The following is a 23,351-nucleotide window of genomic DNA, read 5'->3' on the forward strand; positions in this document are numbered from 1 at the left end:
TTGTTATTAATGCATAGTAAATTTATTAAAAGTTAATGAAGGGAAGAATTAGTATTTTGCCTTTCATAGTTCAGAACTTAAAGGAAAGGATCTGGGAGATGTTTATTGTTTACTTCTTTAAATGGCTCCCTTTTCATTTTTAAAGATATCAACCAGCAGTCTGACTACTTGAAGGCAAATAAGTACTTTGAAAGAAAAAGTGGTAGGTAATTTAATTATTCGTTATTAATGAAGAAACATAGAGTTTTGGAAGAACACTTTAGAAAACCCAGCACCTATCTCAATTGTGATGAAGCATCAAGCAGTAGGCAACAGACCTGATAAACTTGCAGATGAAGTAAACAAGTGGCAAGTTCATAAAAGCCCATTAGGAAACTAGACTGGAAAGATAACATAGAATGGTGTGGCTTCTTGTTTGTTAAGACAATGCACAGGAGGCAAACGTAATTATTAGCTGAAAGCAAGCGAGGGGACCCAAATCATATTCCAAAAATCTCTTTGCTCCTATGTTGTTTCTAAATGAGAAGATAATTTGTACTTACTGAGACCAAGTTCATTTAGCAACAGCAGAATCTTTATATACCACAGGAAAATTTTATCACATATTCAAGATCACTATTTTTGTTAAGAATTGTACCACTTGTGTGAAATAATAGACTGTTAAAATAGACACAAGGCCTAATATAAAAAATGTAAGAACTACATTACAGTCTTTGTTAGATTGCCAAATGTCAACTTTACTTTTGCTTTACAGGCCACCTTGAAACAGTCTGTATTGTTTTTGGCATCTAGAACTCTATAAAGAGCACTGAACATTAATACTGCAAGCTTAACTATCATTGACAATTTAGTAAAAGTTCTCATTTAAACAGTACCGATTTTTTCTTCCGGCTACAATTCCAAGATGGTGTCATTTCAAAGGCAACTGGATAATCTGAGGCTGGAAACCTTGAAGACCCGCTTTCTACCACCTACTGCTCCCTTTCCTCCTGCCCATCTTTATGTCATCATACAAGGAGTAGGTCTTGATGGAGGCAGCGGTGTTAACTCAGCTGTATAACCTACAGTACATAAGAGACTCTTCTGCTTTACTGAAATGAGCATTTTCTCCAGAACCTCCTGCACACTACCAATACTTTTAACATCCATCCTGTAGGTTGCATACTAAAAAAGGTTAAAGTGCAATTCAATAAAGAACAATAACCTTTTCCCAAAAATGTTTTATTGCTACAAGGAGATTTCTTGTCATCAAAATTGGAACAAAACTTAAGGTTTCAGCTCCCTATGGGGTAACACAGCCATTTCATGTGACTTTGTTTTTAATTTAGTTTTGGCAGTGGATTCAACAAAGTTTAGATGATCACTGGATGGCATCAAGAGACTGCCTGTAACTTAAAGTGGGGCATGAGCTAGAACAGTAAGACTACCTTCCATCTGACAGGTCAGTCTTTCTTTGATTTCTTAATAAGAGTTATTTCAAAATTTAAGGCTGATAATTACTAAATATATATGTATCTTGTAAGAAAATTTAACACTTCACTTTTTACCTTTTCCCAAACAGATGCTACACATGGCAACTGGAATATTCCTAGAAATTGTGCAGGAGAGAGAATTCCCTGTATTACCACCTACCTGAAACCAGTCCCCACTTTTCTGGCCTCCTCTTAAAATCACAGCTTTCATTTCACAGCTCTAACAGCAACACACCATGGAGTACAAACATCACTGGAAAACAAGGGCCTGATAAAACCCACAGAAAAGCTATTCACTAATATTGGGACTACTTTTAGCCATGCTATTATAGATCACAATTTATTTTTGTGCATAATAAATATAGGAAAATGTTGAAAATGTAGGACTCAACTATCTAATTAAAGCTGAGTAAACTAACCTAGTCAGAATTTATTTTTTAAATGAGAAATGACAAGAGTAGTAAATATAAAGAAAAACAAAAATAGCTTTACTTTCCTATGTTAATACAGGTCAAGGGACCCTTTCTTCTGAAAAGGGTTGATAACACCAGTTCTCAGCAATAAACATAAGGCACTTGTTTAGAATACAACATCACTGCATTTTTTCCCCACTTGTTTTTCTAACCCTGTTTTCCCCCACAGTATCATTTGGAATTAATAGAGTGAATGAGGCAAATGTGAGATGACCCAGTTGATACTACTCAGAGCAAGACAGTACAGTACAATGTTTTAGGGGTGCTGTCTGGACATAAAATGAACCCTGTCAAGGTCCTCTGACACCAGACAATGTATCCACTATCAAGTAAACCTGAAAGAAAATAAAATATTTATTCAATAGTTCCAGTAAAATTGGGTTGGAGTACAATATACATGTTAGGAATTTAGCTCCTCACGGGTGGCATCTGCATCAAGAGTTCTGAGTATTTATGACTTTTCATTCTAAGACAATCTACATCATTTGAACATTATCAAGACAAATATATGAATTCCATTTCAATATACAGTAGAGTTTAAACATACTTCACACATACACCCCCCTATTATATGGCTGGCGCCTCCTCCCAACACCTCAGTAGTGGCAGAGGTAGCACTAGTGTTCTTTCCCAACAATAAGAACTTCAGTTGCCACTCATAGGAGAAGTTGAAAAAAAGTTTGTTTTTTTGCCATCTGTTAAGATGTTCCTGAGACAGGGCCGGTTAAGAAAACAGAACAAAGCACTGGAGTTCAGTTTGTACTTCTCTTTACATCACTAAATCATTAGACTGGGACACGGAATGCAGGTCACGTACTATGAAAGGTTGAGTTTAGCACAACTGTTCAATCAGTAGAAGGATAAGGTCTCCTGAAAATTCCCTTTAGAATATACGTCCTATAAACTAAAAGTACCACAAAAAAAGGTCAATTTATATATACAATTGATTCACTTTACTTAATTTGCTTAGATCTTGCAAATGCAATGAGAATATTGAGCCTGAGGCCAGTTCTCAGTATACAGGTTTAACAGTTTAAGGCTCATTTTCTCCATCAAAATAGCAGTTTTCAGTTTTTCTTTCAAATGATGAGTTAGGAATTACATTCATAGTACCTGCCACCATCCTAGCCCTCAATGAAATCTTAATGCAGGAACGGCACTACACCTGCATTACGGAGTTCCCCTGACATCGGCACTTGGCCCACCCTGAACGCTCCCATCGGCACTAGCTATACAGCACATTACATTGCCTCTGGCTTGCACCTCTGTTTCCACCTGTGTGTTTTCACAGAAGCCCAACACAGATTAGTTGAAATATTCACACAACTGTTTTTCAAAACAATTTATTGCATCATATTTGGTACCTTATGTTTGACAACAAAAAGGAAATTACATCTGTAACTGCAGGAAAAAGAAGCTGGTCTGTTATTGAAAAAAAAAAAATCTTGGGCCCTTTAAAAATTACAAAGTCTTGGGCTTGCCTGAAACAACTGAGCAAGAAATATATTCTTAGAAATGTAGGGCTTCAAGTATTACAAACCTGTGACACTGTGGAAAAATTCCAGAGGTATCTAAACTGCAGCACTTTTTTTCTGCATATCGTGAACAAGGCCTGCTGAGGTTTTTAACTATTAGTCTCTTGATCAGTCATAGAATGGTAGTCAGGAGTTCTGCTCTTTAACTTCAAGCCATGGTAGATTTTCTTTTTTCACTCTTGGGTGAAAAAATTCATGCGTGCTAATTAGTTGGTGCCACATCACAGTGCATTTGGTTCTTGCATTACAGTTTTAACAAGTTTGGCCAAAAACAATGCTGAAAGGTTTGCATTGCTATTTTAGTTCTTCAAGTTTTAGTTAAAATTGAGATTGTTCCAACTGGTTCCTTCAGTTAAAAACTGTGGTACAAGAACACCAAACTGATCATGTACAGTGAATTTTGGAAACACAACAAGCGTATTGAACACCCTCTAGGTTTCTTATAATTCTGCTTGGTATCTATATGTCCCAGCTTCTACAACATCAAGCATCTGTTGTAGGTTTCTCTGTAAATAGTGATTCACATTGCATACTTCCTATGGTCAGAATCAACCCCGTAACAAAATCAGTCAGATGCTAAAGCCCCAACAACTCTTTGTGCTCAGTGAAAGAATCCAGTGCTAAAACAGCGTTTATGCTGTCTGAGATATAGTAAAATCTCACAAGACAAATTTTAAAGTAATATTTCTGCCACACACCTGCTTTGTTAGCTATAACAGCCTCCAGATTTTATATAAATTAGTTAAAAAACATGGGTGGGTAGGTAGGAATAGAATAAGGTATCTTTTTTTAATCCTCAATTTTAGCAGCTTTTAATTTTTTAAGAAACTGAACCTATATCCTGTAATATGTTAGATATTTTATATATACTTTTTCAGCAGGATAAAAAACGTAAAACACTATTTGAAGGCAAGAACATTTACTCTTCTCATTCTGTGTAAGTTAGAGCAATGCAGCAGGTGCGTGACAAAAATATTATACACTAGATATGGTCCAAAGTCATTCCATTTGCTTGTTTAATGATGTTCAAATTTCATTGGCCAGTTCTTCAGTTTCTGCAGAACTATCTCCATTAACTGTGATCTTCATATCCTCTTCATATCCAGGAGGCATGAAAGCCAAAGCATAAGGGAAAAGCTTATGACAATTTGCTCTATAAACTTCAGCAGCTTCTTTACAGTCTCCTAGGCTACCATCACACAAGGCTTCTAATACCTCCATACATGTCTAAAGAAAGAGAAAAGGTCATGTTATAAGCTGTCAAAAAAGAAGTTTTTACTGTGAATTCATTAGACATTTCATTATCCACAGATTTTCTAAACAAAAGGCAAACGTACGTATTTAAGATACACAAAAGCATTTTACTCCCACATATACATTCCATAAGAATTAGCTTCTTTGGAATTGCAGGGTTTACACAAAAGGATGAACTTATAAACAGGGCCAGGACTAATGCTGGGCAAGCAAAGTGGTAGGGTGCTGCATTTAAAGACATACTCACTCTGAGCAAGTGCTCGACCCTAGGTTGCAACCCTGCCTCAGCCCAGGCTGGCCCTGTGTACAAATGTCAAAATTTCTATGGTAATGTCAGTTACTTAAACCTTTTACAGTTTTCTTTTGTTTTTTTTTTAAGAGGCTTAGAGACAGTTGGCAATATCAAACATTGCTTTGCACCCTTGTATTCAAATTGTAGGTTTCTCCACTAACTAAGCAGGAAAGGAAGTCTCAAACCAAAGGGCATATATGCAAGAAAAAGTTGTTCATAAAAATTGGTAACTGTTTCAACCAAACCCCTTGGTATATCTTCTTATATTTTAAAATATTTCATGTTGACTTGCATCTCCCATGTTTTATTTATCTTTTCACTTGGAAAGCATTATGTAGTTTGCAGACATATAATATCCAACACCTCTGCCAGTCTAGAAATGTTCTAATCTAAATGACTTATTAATTAGCAATCAACAAATCAAATGTTTCTTGAAGATATTTCCTTCATTTGCTATTAAAGGAATATATCAAATGCTTATTTTATCTGTCCAATTATCACAGAAAGTAGCACTATGTCCTTTGTTTTTAGTCTAAACTAGAATCTGTATTTTGCAACACACCCATATATCTTTTACTCTACTTAATCTCATGTTACATTGCAAGTTATAAATGAGTGTTTTAATTTGACCCCTGGCATATACATCTTCAATATGTCAGAATCTTCACTGAGGGGGCGCCTGTGGTGCAGTAAGTTAAGTGACTGACTCTTGGTTTCAGCTCTGGTGGTGATCTCAGGGTGGTGATATCCAGCCCTGCATGGGGCTCAGTACAAGTCTGCTAAAGAGTCTCTTCTTCCTCTGCCCCTCCCCAGCCCTTCTGCATGCACGCATGTACACTCTCTCAGTAAATAAATAAATCTTAAAAAAAAAAAATCTTCATGGAGTCCACTGTTTGCTCAGAAGTGCACAGATATGGGGGCGCCTACGTGGCTCAGTTGGATGGGCATCCAACTCTTGATTTTGGCTCGGTTCAGGATCTCGGGGTGGTGAGATTGAGCTGCCCTGTGTGAGGAGTCTGCTTGGGATTCTCCCTCCCCCACTCAGCATGCACGCCCTCTCTCTCACTCTCTCTAAAATAAGTATTTTTTTAAAAATGCAGAGATATGAACTGAAATCTAAAATTAACTGTGGAATATATATATGATTTTACTAAAACATATTTCTAGAAAAAAATATAAGTAATAGATGTGGAACTAGTTCTTGAATGCCAAGTAGCCTGCTGTGTATGTGCGCACGCACAGACAATCATAAATAAATTCAAAATAGGTTAGTTTCTGATATGGATTCATAACTGTTTGGTAACCAGTATCCATAAATAAGAAAAAACAATTATTTGGTGAAAATTATTCTCTTGTTTAAAGAAAAACAAAGTAGTCAGGTACTCTTAATAGAGAATTAATAATCTTAATATGAGAAACTCTTTACCTGGAGGTTTCTGTTAGTGAGGGATTCATCAAGTGTTGTTGCCAACTCTATAGCTCGCTTCTGACTAGAAGGATCTAAATAATATACCATTTTGGCAGCTAAAGGAGAAGAAAAAAGGAAATTTGTTTTTATTTAAAAGTAAAACCAGCATCTTATCCTCTATCCATTCAAATATAAATGTAACATATATGGCACTTTATTAGAAAAATGCGAACAGCCATTTGAAACACTTTAAAAAAATAAAAAACCCTGAGAGGATAGACCAAAAATAGCCTAACTAGGATTAAAGTAAAAAAAAAACTATGAAGAGGGCGCCTGGGTGGCTCAGTTGGTTAAGCGACTGCCTTTGGCTCAGGTCATGATCCTGGAGTCCCTGGATCGAGTCCCGCATCGGGCTCCCTGCTCAGCAGGGAGTCTGCTTCTCCCTCTGACCCTCCCCCCCTCTCATGTGCTTTCTCTCTCTCTCATTCTCTCTCTCAAATAAAATCTTTAAAAAAAAAAAAACTATGAAGAAATAAAATATTCTAATAATAGTTGTCTTTGTGTAGTGGGACCATGGATAGTTTTCTTCTTTCTAAAATGAACATAATTTGGGGCTGAGGGGAATACTCCACTAAATGTGGTTGGGGTGAGGATGTGGGAGGAGGGAGATACCCAACCTTGATGGTATGAGCCAAAAAGCTGAATTCAGAATTCCACAAAGGCATACAAAGCTGCTGGGCTTCTTAGCCAAGTATTCTAAAAGCATCCTACTAAAGCACTACCCACATGGTCCCATCAAGTCCAGACTTTGGACTGCTAGCACAGACCCCTGCCTGTGAAATGGTTTCAGGCGCTTTGCACTGTTCAGTTTAATATCTTACATAAGCATGAGAAATAGAAGATGATGGTCACATCCAAGTGAATTTTAAGAGCACGTTGAAGGGAGAAAGAAAAAAAATAGAAAGCTCCTCCCTCCTTCATTATATGTAATATACACCTAAATGCAGTATACTTGCTTTGTTGTAAAGACTATGCTGCACCAGGAAACTACTGACCTTGTTTCACAGTAATAATTTTGTCTAAGAAATTTAAAAATTTATAGGAAGCATATTTAAGCTGCCTATTTTTGTAAGACCAAAATGTGAGATGATCACAATGCCTCTTCCGTGTGAGAAATGTGTAACCTTGTCACTGATCCATTAAGATAAAAACTGAAATTGTTTTAGAAGGCTAAGATAAAAAGAAAATAACGTGATTACCTGATAATCTGTGTGGCAATGAATCAGAATTCCTTTTCAGAAAAGTTTCATTAAAATTCTTTGGATTTGTTGCTCCAAAAAGACGATTCATTTCTTGTTTTAATACTGTTCTAACTGTATCAGGTAAATCTTTACTTTCACACACTGCTGAATAAATTAAAAACAAACTCAATTAGTAGATACTCTGACATAGTTTGCAGAAGTTAAAAAAATTATCTACTTGAAGAGTCCAATGAAATAAAGTAATTATATGTAAAAACTAGATGAACCTACTTATAATTCAACATTTAAAGAGCTTATTATATAAATGTAAAGAATATGTGTCAGCAGAATAATCTAATGATTTTCTACCGCATTCAAAGACGATAAATGATGCATTTTCAGGAAAAAAAAACAAAACAGAAAGCGAAACAGATAATGAAAGATGTAATTCTGTAGCCTTCTAAGCCCCTAGGGGCTGCCCCCCTCAACTTTAAATCAAGTCTGTAAACTAGGGGCTTTGATGACACCTACCTGATAAATACTGTCACAGTAATTATGCAGTGCTGAAGAAAACAGAATTTTCCTCATCTCCATCTTCTATACCCAAGTAAGGCATTACAAAATTTATCAATTTTAAAAGAAAACATGATTGACTTCATTGACCTTTATTTACAGGGGCTATGTAAACTGAGTTATCACTATATAGTAAATTCCAAAGGACCACCGAAGTATTTTCCTATAAGGAATACATGCTAGTAATCATATTCCCAGAGCTTAGGATTTAGAGATGGAAAAGCTGACCCCCTCAAGCTCTCTGACTGAATTTTATTATTTTTTTTTTCCATTATTATTTTGGTATAGAGAGACAGTCTGAAGCTTTGAGCCAGACAGACCTGGGTATGGATCTAGGCTTGGACAAGTCACAACCTCTCTGAACTTACTTCTTGATCTGTAAAATTGAGGAAATACCCAACATAAAATGATCACAGTAAGGAAAAGTTATATATAAAAGAGCTAATAATATAATTTGATAAATTGTTAATTATGGTTAGGAACCATGGTGGTCACTTTCAAATGCTGTACTGATGAATATGTATCCTATATATATATAACTCATTATGTGAAGGAAAAGTTGCATAGAACACTAACCCTAACTTTGTGCTATGCATTCTGGTATTTTCTATTCTATTTCTACTTTACATTTTCAAATGGTAGTAATGACTCACTAAACTGCCTTCATTATCTCCCTAATGGATCACTACCCTAAGTTTAAAAAACACTGAACTCTTGAGTAGTAAACACCCATATGAAATATTCTACACATAATTATTATGTACCTGAATAAATGATTGATATGCCCTTTGTTGGTTAAATAACATTTCCTCTATCATTCTATAGAACTGAGTGGTCCAATTAAATGAGGGGTTTTTTTTCTCCAATTAAATGAGTTATTAAAGAATTTAGCTTAGGGGCGCCTAGGTGGCTCAGTCATTAAGCGTCTGCCTTCGGCTCAGGTCATGATCCCAGGGTCCTGGGATCGAGCCCCATATCGGGCTCCCCGCTCAGGGGGGAAGCCTGCTTCTCCCTCTCCCACTGCTTGTGTTCCTGCTCTCGCTCTCTTTGTCTCTGTCAAATAAATAAATAAAATCTTTAAAAAAAAAAAAAAAGAATTTAGTTTAACCTCCATTACAGCTGTACTTTCAACTTGGCTTTTGCAATTTATTAGTATTTGTTTTTCAGGGGAGGCAGGAGTGCAGAGAGAACTGAAAGAAAAGTTGGTAAAATAGATTATAGTCAATTACAATGAATATTATGTCAAAACCACAGGTTTTCTATAAAATATGTTATTTCCACGAGCCTTGCTGGTTTCCATGAAGTGCTTTCCGGACACTATATGTAGATGGGAAAGTAACTGTATAGTTACATTAGAGTTGGTTATAGGTGGAAGCTAAGCTTTTCATGTTTTTTATTACCTTTATTAAATTTGTTTTCCTCAGACTAAAACAAACTCCCCAGAAAATCAAAGCTGCTTTAAAAAAAAAAAAAAGCCCACACAATTAAAAACAAATACACACACACACACACACACACACACACACACACACACACACACACACATTCTCTCTCTCTCTCTGTCTCAGGATATATAAAGAGGAAATATTTATGTAACGCCTAACTTTCACTAATAGCTATTTCCAAAAACATTTCCTCACTAAATTATAAAATGTTAGAGGCTGATTCTGTTTGCTCCCCTACATTATGTAGATTGGAACTGTAATTTCTAGGAAGATACTAATTACAACAACAACAAAAAATCTGCTGCAGTGTAACTTAGGAGGCTGTATGGAATTCTACAGAATGAAATTACCTGTGTCTTTAAGGAACGGAGCAACCTCAAATGTCACAGGTCTATTAGATAAGCTTTTATTGCTAAAGACTAGTGGGCTGTGGGATCAATCTAAAAATCCTCTGAAAGTGATTAAAACTAACAAATACTGAAGTCTCAGGAAAATAAAAAATCCCAGATTATTTATCTTCCTTGCTATCTTCTGACACAATAATGTCTTGTGAATCATGGAAAAGTAATAGTTGATTGAGGGAAGGGTAATAAAACCTTCTCTAAGAGGCTTTTGATTTGAGTCTTTTGACATCTTAAAATTAATGTTTGGTTCATGCTATTAGCTTACTGCAGGTTAAATTAGTAATCATCAATGGTTTAAAAGTTGCATTGAAAAGGGGCTGATTCTTGGGGCGCCTGGGTGGCTCAGTCGTTAAGCGTCTGCCTTCGGCTCAGGTCATGATCCCGGGGTCCCGGGATCGAGCCCCACATCGGGCTCCCTGCTCAGCGGGAAGCCTGCTTCTCCCTCTCCCACTCCCCCTGCTTGTGTTCCCTTTCTCTCTGTGTCTCTCTCTGTCAAATAAATGGATAAAATCTTTAAAAAAAAAAAAAAAGAAAAAAGAAAAGGGGCTGATTCTTAGCAAAAAGAATTTCCCTTATTCCTAGGCTCGCTGGCATTTTCGTTAAAAATTTGGGTAGAAAATGCTCATATTTTGTGTGAGATAAAGACTACTCACTACTAGGTTAGAACACAACCTACTAAGTGATTACCACTCAAAACAGTGAAGTAGGTAAATGAGAGTATTAATGAAGTTTTTAGGAGAGAAATGCATAAGTACAGAAGAAAAATAATCTGCAGATAAAAGAAAGGAGTTTGTACAAATGAGAGAGGAAAAGACAGAAGATTCATTGCAGAACAAGATGACCAGTGATTTTTAAAAGCATTGTAAGTGGATAATAAAACTGAATACCTAAGCTCCTGTCTTTTACTTAGCACCGAGCAGAAATGTAGTTTAAATTGCTCTAAGTCCTACAACTTAAAAAAAAGAGAGAGAGAGAGAGAAAGAGAATAACTTGAAAATCATCTTCATAATTAAAAGGGGGAGAGGAAGATGACCTATCTGGTAAATTACTTTATGTAGCAGATACTAATTACATTGGTAGTATAACAACATTCTGAAGATTTGGAGGGTACTCATAACCAGACTAAAATGAATGTATTTATTTAGAGAACTTTCTATTATTAATAAAATAGGTGTTGGCGCTCCTTTTTATCCCCATACTTCCCAGAAAGGTGTTACTGTGGGAATTTCTTTGTAAAGAAGGAGTTAGTACAATATAACTTGACATGACAAATGTGTTCTTGAAAAATTACTTCAGGGGCGCCTGGGTGGCTCAGTCGTTAAGCGCCTGCCTTCAGCTCAGTTCATGGTCCCAGGGTCCTGGGATCGAGCCCCGCATCAGGCTCCCTGCTCGGCGGGAAGCCTGCTTCTCCCTCTCCCACTCCCTCTGCTTGTGTTCCCTCCCTCTCTTGCTGTCTCTGTCAAATGAACAAATAAAAATCTTAAAAAAAAAGAAAAAGAAAAATTACTTCAAAGTTAATTTTTTTAAAGTACCAAATATATTAGTTAAAGGAACCCTGTGGGGTATATCAAAGATGCCCTAACTCTGTGCTTCTGTAGTTTCACAAATAGTTTTATACAGTACACACCTGTTCTTAACAAAGGTAATTAGCAGTCTACCCAACTTCTTGAAGGCTTTTTAAAGAGACCGTGCATCTTTATCACTCCAAATTATCACTTTACTTTACTGCCTAAATTTAGTCAAAATAAGGATTACTTTGTAACTCCTGATAATGCTGTCAGCTAACCATCTGGAGCAATGTGCAAAGCTAACAGGGACACTAAATAATTCTACCTTTACATCAGGACCATCCTGCCTTTGTTCTTCTGAAGTCCATGAGCATTTTAATTCCTGAAACAACCGTTCCAAGGAAACAGTTGTATGTTCATCAATCCACACACATACTATAAGCAAATATATTTAGATATGCCACTTTTAATTCCTATTTCAAAGGGAAGTCTCCAAATCCACAGGATTTGTATGTATTATTTTACTACCTTTTAGGAAAGAGTTGATTATACAAAATAAAGTGCATATTTTAATTTTGAAAACAGCTTAAGTGCACTCCATCCTAACCAAGAATGGATTTAAGACCATTACTCCTGACCTTCATTTTCTGACTCATGATTTCAAAAAAAATTTAATACATAAAGACGAGAAAGAAAATTAAAAAATTAAAAATTAATTTTAAAAAATTAAAAAATTTTTCTCTAAACATAGCAATTCTTTCTTCTATTTTTTATAAGGTGGTTATTTCTTTCATAATTTAAGACACTGAAAAACATCTCTATGATTCAGTATAACAGGAATCTTTTTTTGAAAAGCATAAATATAATTTAAATAAGGTTTTAGTTTTTCTTAGAAGTCAAAACAATGTTCTTAATCAGGACAATTTAGCATTTTTCAAAAGAATGATTGGGATGCCTGTTTTAATCGCATTATTTAGATATGTATGGATTCATATGTGGCTGAGTATTCAGCAATGAGATAGGTAATTTAACATTATCTGCAGATTGTTCTATTAAAGATTCAATTTCCCCTCTCCGAAGAGTCACTTAAAAATCAAAAACATCACCACCACTTGACTACAGGAGTACTTTAGATTTAAAGTCTTGTAGTAGAAAGAACAATATGAAAACCTGAGCTATCATTCCTGCTTCATACTAATTATTTGTTACCCTGAATAAGTCATTTAACTTTTTAAGGTCCTAGATTTCTCAATTATAAAATGAAAAATAATTAGCATAAAATTCCACCTTTTACACTCTAAAATTCTGTAGTTCTACTTCACATTAAAAGTAATATATGGATCTTAGTATGAAAATATTTGAAAAGTAGTGATTGCCTTAAAGTTCTTTTAAATCTGTATTTAGTAACAAAACTTTTATGACTCCAACAATTCTGAAGACAGATAAATAAGGAGATAGTCAATTTCAGAGATTTTTCAATTTTAGAAGAATTTATTAAAAAGCTTTACACAATGAGTATGATTCAAAATTTCAATGTACATGTAACTTTTTAGAAACAGAAACAAAGGTGATTCTCAAATATTTGGACTGAACAATTCTGTATCAAAATAAAGTAACATTTCTAGCCTTAAAATAAAGACCTTCATCACAAAGAAAAGAACCCTGCTTTTCCCCTTAGCTAATTTAAAATTTAACAGCTTTAAAATGATTTGAGTTTATGAGAAACTTATATAGACCACTTATACAGTCACTATCAACTACTGTAATCAAACACTTAAGTAATGTAAAACAAAAAAACATACCAGTACTAAAGAGTCGAATCATACACTCATGAAGCCAGGGATGACTAGAATCAATAGCAAATGCCCTCTTTACTGATTGTAGCATCAAAAGAAACTTTTCTATAAAAAGAAAAAGATATATTTTGATCATTTAATAAACTAAGGTGCCCTCTTGGAGGACTAATTTAAGAGAATTACAAATAAAGAAACTAATTTAGAGTCAATCATATCTGAACTGCAACATGAGTGAAGCAAATGACTTCCTCAGATTAGCACATTAGCTAATATTTTCCACACAACATTCCTTAAGAAAAAATGTTTTTAAGAAAAAAACATATGAAGTACAAAAAATTTAGATATCATTCAACAATATTTGAACTAATGCCATATAAACAAAATTTGAAGCCATTTAATTTCTTAACCTCCTTTAATAAAAATAAAGGGATTTTCTGCACTACTTATACAACTTCATTGTTTATACTTCAAACTAGATCCTTTCTTGGATTTTGAGACATTCATGTGAAATGGTTTCCCTCCTACTTGAGTGTCCTCTCCTAATCAATCACCTGGCTCCTCTACCTCCTCAAAAGGTACAATATTCACCAAGGTTATGTTTTCAGTGATTTCTAGTATCTTTCTATATTATCCTCACACTCACACCCCCACGTTTCCCATGCTTCAATAGTTGAATGGAAATGTCACCTGATTAAGTCCCATATAAAACCACCTCTTTGTTAAGACTTCCCTAATTTGGTACCATTCTCCAAATTACAAAATTCAAAACTCCAGGCTCCTCTGACATTTCTTTTTCCCTTACTCCAACACTCAGAAAGCTAAAAATACTGCCATACTCTTTGTTACTACCCATTTCACACGACTACAGTGAATTCCAAATGCTGAAGAGCCCTTGAGAGGTTAGAACACAGCCAAGAAGCCAATTGTAAGGAATTTAGATTGCCCTTCCCCTCTTTAAGCAGAACAGCTTTTTTATACTTCAGGATTTCATTTAGGAATATTTGTTGTATTGGGGCACCTGGGTGGCTCAGTCGGTTAAGTGTCTTGACTCTTGATTTTGGCTCAGGTCATGATCATTGGGCTCCACTTGTGGAGCCTGCTTAAGATTCTCTCTCCCTCACTCCCCCCAGCCCCTGCAACTGCTCCCATGCTCTCTCTAAATAAAAAGAAAGAAAAAGAAAGAAAGAAAGAAAAGAAAGAAAGAAAGAAAGAAAGAAAAGAAAAGAAAAGAAAAGAAAAGAGAAGAAAAGAAAAGAAAAGAAAAGAAAAGAAAAGAAAAGAAAAAGAAAGAAAGAAAGAAAGAAAGAAAAAAAGAAAGAAAAGAAAGAGAGAGAGAAAGAAAGGAAGGAAGGAAGGAAGGAAGAAAAAGGGGAATTGTATTAACTTTTCTTCAAAAGATATTACTGGATTATTTATTAAACTTCTTTTCCAAATTATAACAATCATTTTGGAAAACAGAAATATAATGCAAACCATTGTAATCACTCAAATCCATCAAGAGACCATCAGTTATTTTTTGATCTATTTCTTCCTGGCCCTTTTGCTATCTTATATACCCATGTAAATATCTTAATAAAAATTAAAATTAAACTATAGTTTTTGTGTCCTATTTCCAAGCAATGCTATATAGCAACCTTTACCTGACATTATTAATTACTTTGCATAAACATGATTTTTTAATGGATACTCTATAGAGGTACCATTTTATTCAATCTCTTTTAGAACAGTTACACTGCTTGGAGCAACAACCTTCTGTCAGATCTTACTAACCAATTTCTCTTCCCTTCAATATGCATATCACCTTAATGATACACTTTCCCCCCACCCAATAAACCACCTGAATTAGAGCAATTCAATACCACAAAATCTTAGTATCTATATGTAGTCTAGGCATTCTAAACAAGACAACCAAGACCTTCCATTATCTTTTACCTGACTCTGGCAATATAGACAACCTCAACATTATTTAAGCATACTTGTGTATTCTTAATGCATCCTCTTCTTTTCTATGCAACTTTTCTTTTAGAAATATGATCCACCTTTCAAGATACACCTTAAGCACCACACCTTCTAACAATAGCTAATAATAACCAACATTTATCCAATGCTCTCTTTGTATATCAGGCACTAATCAAACCTCTCTTATCATTAATTTTATTCACACCGGTACATGGTAACTACTATATTTGACCTTAATCTTAGTTATGTATGTATATCTATCATTGATTTTAATGTCCTAGGAGAGATAATAGTATCATTACACCTCCCCACAATATCTTGTACATGTAGCAGGTATTTCTGTGAGAAGCTGCATTGGGAAAAAATCCTACAGTGGTGAGACTATTGGATTTGGGTGACTACATCTAAGAAATACAGTGATCAATTTTATCAGGCCACTATACCCTAATTGCCTACCTTTCCTAAAGTAAATCTCAAAGGCAAAAAGATGCGTTTCTATCTTGTTCTTCACCAAGTTCTTCAACGGTGTTAAAAATTTAATAGCTTCTTCCAGTGGAGTTTCAACCTAACAAAAATAAAAGATATTATACAAGTGGAAGCAAGATTGGGGGGGGGGGGATGTGATCTTATTCTATTAAAAACACTTCACTTTCTGGTTTTTTTTTTTTCTTTTTGGTAAAAATCACTTACCCATTACCCAGAAATACTGTCATATTTTAACCTCCCATAATCTAAAGGAAGGGGATTTTGAACTCTACAACTCTTCACTGGTTTTTAACCATAGATATTACATTATCTCTGGATAGAAACTATGCAACAAGTGAAGAGAAAGATAAAACAGAACCAGGGAAAGACAGTGACAGGTCAGATAGCCAAGGGGTAGGGCAGGGAGAGGACAGAGAGGTTAAACAGGATGAAGAGGGGTTAAGAAAGATAGAGAATGTTTTTTAAGTTCAAAGTGAAGTATAATCAAGTTATTAAAAAAAAGCAGTACAATATCCATTCTATCTTGCTTTGTTCTAATACAAATTCTATAGTATCCATATTTATTCCAATGCCATGGCATTTAAGATTTATATTTATTGAACTGTCTCTACCACCCTTTATTAATTATATAGATGTGATATTAATTACATACTTGTAATAACTGCTGGGCAGGTATAATATTTACTACGTAACTGTTACCGTTACATTCCTAGACTGAGTACCTAGACAAAATTCTTCTCTGTAGACTGGGATGGGGGTGGAGAGCAATACCATATTTATCGGAAGGCACTGACATCCATGCCTGTATTTGCCTTGTCTCATCACAGAGGTAGTAACAACTTACCCTTGATGGAATTTGGATTTGCACAGCTGTACAACATACCTCTGCTAATAGGGTAACTGTGGTTTTACCAACACAGATTCTGGCTAAGGAAATTATTTCACAGCATTAAAAGACAAAACAAAACACCTTAAGCAAAAAAGTGATGTTTAGGAGTTTTACCTTATACTAGCATGTAAAGCAGCTGGCATTATTCTGAAGAACACACGCTCTAAACAAGAAATCAATATACGGCACTGTCACTCTACTAGCTATAGATACCAAGAGACAGAGGGGAGAGAGGGGCCCTCCTAAGGATGCCTTTCTCAAACATTTGTAAATATTTTGCTTCTTATTCCCACGATTCTATGTCCTATTGAGTTGGGATTTGTGGTATACAGGGGAGAAATGTCTACTAGGGAAAGTAAAGAAACTGGAAACTGAAATTGTAATGAAGCTGTATCAAGTTTCTCAAGACTCAAAGCAGACTGAAATGAGGATCGCTGTATTGACCAGGGTAATTTACCACCAGGGAGATAAGGCTGCTGTCACAAAATGGAAACAAGGAATATAGGGAAGCTAAGGAAATACAAGCATTATACTTACTGAAATCAAGTATTTAAACTTGGAAAAAGAAAAGAGAAATTCTGCCTGCAACTCTAATAAATGAGAACCTATGCCTCCACAAAAAATCTGGATCTGTTGTCCCCACATGTTTCTGTGTGTCTTGCACAGGTAAGATTTTTGTCAGGCTAAATCTAAGTGTTTAAACATATGTACATAACCACAATAAAGCTAACTACATTCTATATTCATACATAATGAAGTATAGAGTTATATATACAAAAGCATATCAACAGGGATGAGTTCTAAAATCAGTGCTTAAGATAAAAAAAAAAAAGGAAAAAAGTATCAAGGGGTGCCTGGGTGGCTCAGTTGTTGAGCGTCTGCCTTCAGCTCGGGTCACGATCCCAGGTTCCTGGGATCGAGCCCCGCATCGGGCTCCCTGCTCAGCAGGAAGCCTGCTTCTCCCTCTCCCACTCCACCTGCTTGTATTCCCTCTCTGGCTGTCTCTCTCTCTCTGTGTCAAATAAATAAAATCTTAAAAAAAAAAAAAAAAAGAAAGAAAAGTATCATTAAAACTACCCTTGAAAAATCCCTAAAGTTGTAAAGACAGACATATAGAAATGAATATATTTATCACTGCTTTGCATTCTGTGCATGAAAACCATATTAAGTACCAAAATGAGAATCACTGTAGCAAAATGTTCACCCTGGGAGAGGCACACAGGAACTGACATGGACTAAACAAATGGTAGTCATACTTCCTGGGTCTCATACTCAGTTGGGGTCCTGTGTTCAATGAGTGGAGTACTGATGAAATTGCCAGAATTATGCATACTCATTTCTGTCTCTCAAAAAAAAAAAAATTACATCTAGTCATGAAGATTTGAATTTACTTAAGTTTAAAGAGATGTAGAATGGGACTGCATTGTGTTGATGGGCAACATGAGATTTGCAAGGGCGGTTTTGATCATATGCAATTTTTAAATTTATAAACCAATGTGAAGTCTAATCCGTATTACAATATGTTGTACAGGAATATATCTCCCTATACTCCCAGAATAGCAACAGAAAGTTTAAAACTATTAAATCCTATACAGACAGAATACTAAGAACACATTGATAAGGAGGAACGTACATGTGCACAGAAGGAGAAAAATAATCCAGCTGAGATGAATACTACACCTCCTGAAGGCAAGAAGGAACATAAGATGGGTGGTACATAAGGAAACTCATAAATACCAACTACTGCCTCATGATAAGTTGGAGAAACAAAGACTTCAGGTTTATACTCAGTTAACTGAATATTAAACTCACTAAACCTCTTATTTTCCTTTTTTCTTTAACTGGAATTACTGCTAACTTAATAATGCTTTTATTTTATATTACATATATAAAATCCTCAACTGGTGACACTAAATATATCATTTGTAACATTAAGAATGATAAAATGTAAGATCATAAAAAATCAGAATCTAGAGACTGTAAATCCAGATTTGGCAGGCAGCTTTTAAAAGAGCCTATAATGCCATATTTTATTACGATGGCTTGGTGTAATCTAGTGCTGCCACCACACTGGGGATACAAGTAAGTGTGGATGCTATTAGAAGGGGGCATCCTGGGGCACCTGGGTGGCTCAGTCGTTAAGCGTCTGCCTTCGGCTCAGGTCATGATCCCAGGGTCCTGGGATTGAGCCCCGCATCGGGCTCCCTGCCCAGCAAGAGGCCTGCTTCTCCCTCTCCCACTCCCCCTGCTTGTGCTCTCCCTCTCTCGCTGTGTCTCTCTGTCAAATAAATAAATAAATAAAAATCTTTAAAAAAAAAAAAAAAAAGAAGGGGGCATCCTGGAGGCAGTTATTCTAGGAAGAGAAGTGTGTTATGTGCCTAACAGGTAAGAATAGTATATATTAAACGGCAGCCTATGAAAGTGGGTACCTTCCACTGGGCTCTTTCCAAATAAAGCACTTTCTGTAGGCATTGTTTTCTTCTGAGACTCTATAAACCTCTAGCTATAAATAATTAAACTATAACTTGACATCTGGCCCAAAAGCAGCTATGATAAGCTGGATACAAGGAAAACCCAATAGTCTATAAGGAGGCCTGGTGTAAGAATTCTGCTCTGTGGGGGTAAGTAACCTTTATTAGACAGTGACTAATCCAAATAGATCCTCTAAGAAGTATAATGGATGATATAAAGTGTTACAAAGAAAAAAGTCATTAAGAAAAGTCATGGGCTATAGAGAAAGCATGTAGAAAGAATGGTGGTGGCAGACAGTCAGTGACAGTGGTAAAAGTGGTATTAATAAAGAAAACTGAAGCATAAGATGGAAGGCCCTTAAAGCTGATATTATCCCTGAATAACTTTGCAATTCTCCATGAGGCCTAAAAGGCAATTTTCTGTGCCTCCTCACTATTCTGTATATTCTTCCAATAGACTCCCAACAATAAAAAGGTAGTATCTTTGTCCTAGAAGTTATACAATTATTTGTGAAAAGATGTCAATATATCCTTTGAAATCCAAGCTAGATTTCTCTATGGTTCTTAGCAATACTGCTATGAGGTATTATTGTCCATCTGCTCTGATATAATCCTAAAACTATTTTCCAACTCTAATTATTAGGTACTATAATTTTTCTTAGTTATAAGGCAGTTGATTTTTACTTTTTAGTTACCAGTGAGGCTAATACTGAACTCTAGTGCTTACTATATTTATTGCTTTAACATAATAAAACATGCAATTATTTTCACATGGAGTAGCTGAACACCAAGGGCCAGAAATGCATAGGTATGTTATTAATCAAAATGGTTCATCTGACAATGAATACCTTGGTTTCAGCTTAATGGTTAAAAATGGCAGATATGATTTTTGGCTTGGGGGAAAATATTTAGCGACTTTTAAAGAGATTAGGTTCAAATAGCAAAGTCCAATAAAGAAATACTGTAAACTGACACATGGGTGAAAGATATACATATACACTTACTTTTCAATAAGCTCAATTTAGTCTATAAAAAGGTGCATGTTACCACTTATAACAGATGCTACATTCTTTGCACATATAGTTCCTTTAATCCTAACATCCCTACCTAGTAGGGATTTCTTCCTAGTCCCTTTTTATACATGAGAAAACCAGCAGAGAGGTTAGACAAAGTGTCCAAGATACACAGTGAAGTAGAAGAGTTGTTGATATGTGGACCCAGATCAGAATGACTCAAAAGCCAAAACTTTCCACTATACCATACTAGATTACTCTGAATCAGGATCATTGTTCCAAGTTTTAAATGAAATATGATCAAGAAAGAAAGAGAGAGAGAGAGAGAGCAAGAAAGAGAAAGAAAGAAAATAGACTAAAAATTAAAATCTATAATCAAATTGGGTAAATAAGACAGTATAAAATGACAATAGCTGGTCATGAAATTTCACTCATTTGCGCTCAACACTATTATTAAGTACCTTGGCCAGTTTCTCAGGGATAAGTTCTTCTTTTGGCCCTCCAATTTCCTCATCATCATCATCCTTTTTCTTTTTCTGATTTCTCTGCTGCTTTTCTTTTTCTGCATTTTTTTTCTCTTCTTCTATCTGGGCTTTCTTTTGAGCTCTTCTTTGTTTATTACGTAGCTTCTTTAGCTCTTTGTCAGACATGTTTGCTGTAGGCAATATGTGTTAATTAATTAAAAGTATATCAATCAGGTTAGTAAAATCACTAACATTCTCATTAAAACTCCCATAAAAAATATTACATGTTATACATGTTCATGTGCCTATGTGTACCTAGCCATTTAATGGTTCCACATTCGATAGAGAACACTGTGATCTCTTCAAAAAAATGTTTTGAAACCAGGTGGAGACCTGGTGCCGCAACCACAGCAAAACATAAAAGCATACAAATTTCTCCAGCAATATTATACTTGCAGTTCTAGAAATGTAACAAGCTGTCTCATATTTCTCGCATATTTATATGGCCTTAGACTATGCTTTTTCTTAGTTATGCCTCTCTAACCTTGTCAGTTATTCATTCTCTACTCAGTGCTGCCACTATGACATGTATTTTACTTGTCACAATACTTCGTTTATACATGTGGATCTCTTTTAGACTGTGAATGCCCTGGTGGAAGAGACCCTGTCTTACTTCTAATTTTTGTATTCTCAGGGCCTAGCAGAATATACAGAAAACACTCAAATATTTGTTGATGGAATAATAAATAACTATATGGTAAATTAAAAGTTTGACACTGAAAATTAACAATAGCTTTTGTGGTATAAACTATGGAATGTCTCAAAAGAAAGACTGGAAATCACAAATGAGATAATAAAGTAAAAAATCTATATTGTTTAGTCTTCAAGCAATAAATCTGAAAGTTACATGTGCAACTGGTATTTATTTGGGCAATACTTATTGTAGTGAGAAATGAAAAAAGTCATTCTAAAATATACCATATCACAGTGTGATTTTCAAATATGCCCATAAACTCCTTTCTTCAAAAGGTAGAGCCTATTTCCCCTCCCCTTAATTGTGGGCTATACTTAACTCACTTCCAATGGATGGAATATGCTAGAAATCAAAGTGTATGACATCCAAGATCAGAACATAAAACCATGGTGGATTCCTCCTTGCTTTCTCTTGGGCCACTCAAAAGAAACCAACTGCCATGTTGTGAAGATACACAAACATGGAAAGACCCAAGTAGCCAAGAAGAGGGCTAGAGCCATGAGAGTAAGCCATCTTGGATTCTCCAACTCAAATCAACCCTTCAGAAGCCTTTGGCTGCCATGTTCACTTCAATCTCCTGAGGGAACCCACATCTTTCAAAATCATACAGCTAAGCTAAGTGACTTCTGAATTCCTGGCCCACAGTAACTCTAAATAATAAATGTTTGTTACCTAAAGCTATGTTTAAGCAATCTGTTACGCAGCAACAGATAACCAAGGCAGATTTTGGTACCTGGAAGTGGGGTGCTGCTGCAATAAAAACTTAAAATGTAGGACTGACTTTGGTTCGAGTATGGCAAAAGGCGGAAAAACCTGGAAAAAAGCATTAGTGGAAGCTCAAAGGACCCTAAACTATTTAATAGAGATTGGATTTTTAAGAGGCTGCAAGTGACACATGTTATAGTCATGTAGAGGCAGAAAGTTTAATAACATGTATTTAATAACATCATAAAATATATCAAATGAACTGAGTGATTAGCTAAAGGGATTTCCAAGCTAAAAAAAGAGGGGGTAGTTAAGGTAACACCTGATTCCTCTTGCAGATTGTAATAAAAATGCAGAAGAAACAAATGTAACAAGGACTTGACACTTTTTGAAAATTCTCAGCCTCTTCAAAAATGGCTGCAGACCAAAGGTCAAATTTAGAGAACTGCCAAGAAAATATGTCAACAGAGAAAGCAGAGTTTGGCTTTAAAATCCTTTAAAACTCAGAACTCAGAAAGATAGTACTTCAGCAGTTACTGGTTACCCAGAAGGCTCTTTTCTCTTAAAAATTTTAAGGGTATGATTCACTGATCCTTTCAAACAACAGAGCTTCTAAGAAACTCAAGGGTGCTGTCCTCTCAGCAAAAGCTCAAGGTAGACATAGATATTTGTGCATGTGGCTTCCAATAAGATTCACAAAAGATCCATAGGTTTTAAGAGAATTCTATGGGCAGAAACAGAGCAAATTTGGACTGAAAGGAACAGAGATAGTTCAATAGAACCCCCAAATTTTGGCAGACTGGAAAACTACTCAGGTGCAAACAAATGCTAACTTTTTAAAAATTAATTAATTTTTTTAGTAATCACTACACCCAATATAGGGCTTGAACACACACCCCAAGATTAAGAGTTGCAAGCTCTTCCAAATGAGCTGGCTGGGCATCCCACAAACGTTAACTTTTAAGAACAAGGAAAGAAGATGCAGAAGGTGGAGCTAAGAAACCACAGCATAGAACCAGGAACCATTAGAGAATTAGTCCTACATCATGAGTCCTAATCAAAGAACTGCTACCCTATGCCCAAGTGGACTTGAGAACTGACATAACCAGTAACTCCTGTGTGTCTCCCATTTCCCCTTCACCACCCCCTTTTGATCAAGAATATTCCTCTGCAATCAATTTATATTGAACATGTACTTGGCACAGGATT

At 35.6% G+C, this 23,351-nt stretch overlaps 1 protein-coding gene across 2 annotated transcripts in view; it reads right to left on the reverse strand.

Annotated features, from left to right (window-relative positions):
• Window positions 1–2,275: 2,275 nt before the first annotated feature.
• Window positions 2,276–23,351, reverse strand: part of NAA15 (N-alpha-acetyltransferase 15, NatA auxiliary subunit) — an 80,221-nt gene continuing 59,145 nt past the window's right edge. The window contains exons 15-20 of one of the 2 annotated variants that reach the window (XM_028102256.1): window positions 20,681–20,874; window positions 15,817–15,925; window positions 13,408–13,506; window positions 7,694–7,837; window positions 6,453–6,550; window positions 2,276–4,707 (exon numbers count right to left, since the gene is read on the reverse strand). In XM_028102256.1, the coding sequence (XP_027958057.1) occupies window positions 4,507–4,707; window positions 6,453–6,550; window positions 7,694–7,837; window positions 13,408–13,506; window positions 15,817–15,925; window positions 20,681–20,874 (845 nt within the window). In that variant the 3' untranslated portion in view covers window positions 2,276–4,506. Of the gene's footprint in view, window positions 4,708–6,452; window positions 6,551–7,693; window positions 7,841–13,407; window positions 13,507–15,816; window positions 15,926–20,680; window positions 20,875–23,351 lie in introns of both variants that reach the window. The other variant, XM_028102254.2, reaches the window with a different exon arrangement.

Source organism: Eumetopias jubatus, unplaced genomic scaffold (assembly GCF_037043125.1).
Source record: "Eumetopias jubatus isolate StellerSeaLion01/CBP00866 unplaced genomic scaffold, mEumJub1_p1.0 scaffold_2, whole genome shotgun sequence".
NCBI classification, from domain to species: Eukaryota; Metazoa; Chordata; class Mammalia; order Carnivora; family Otariidae; genus Eumetopias; species Eumetopias jubatus.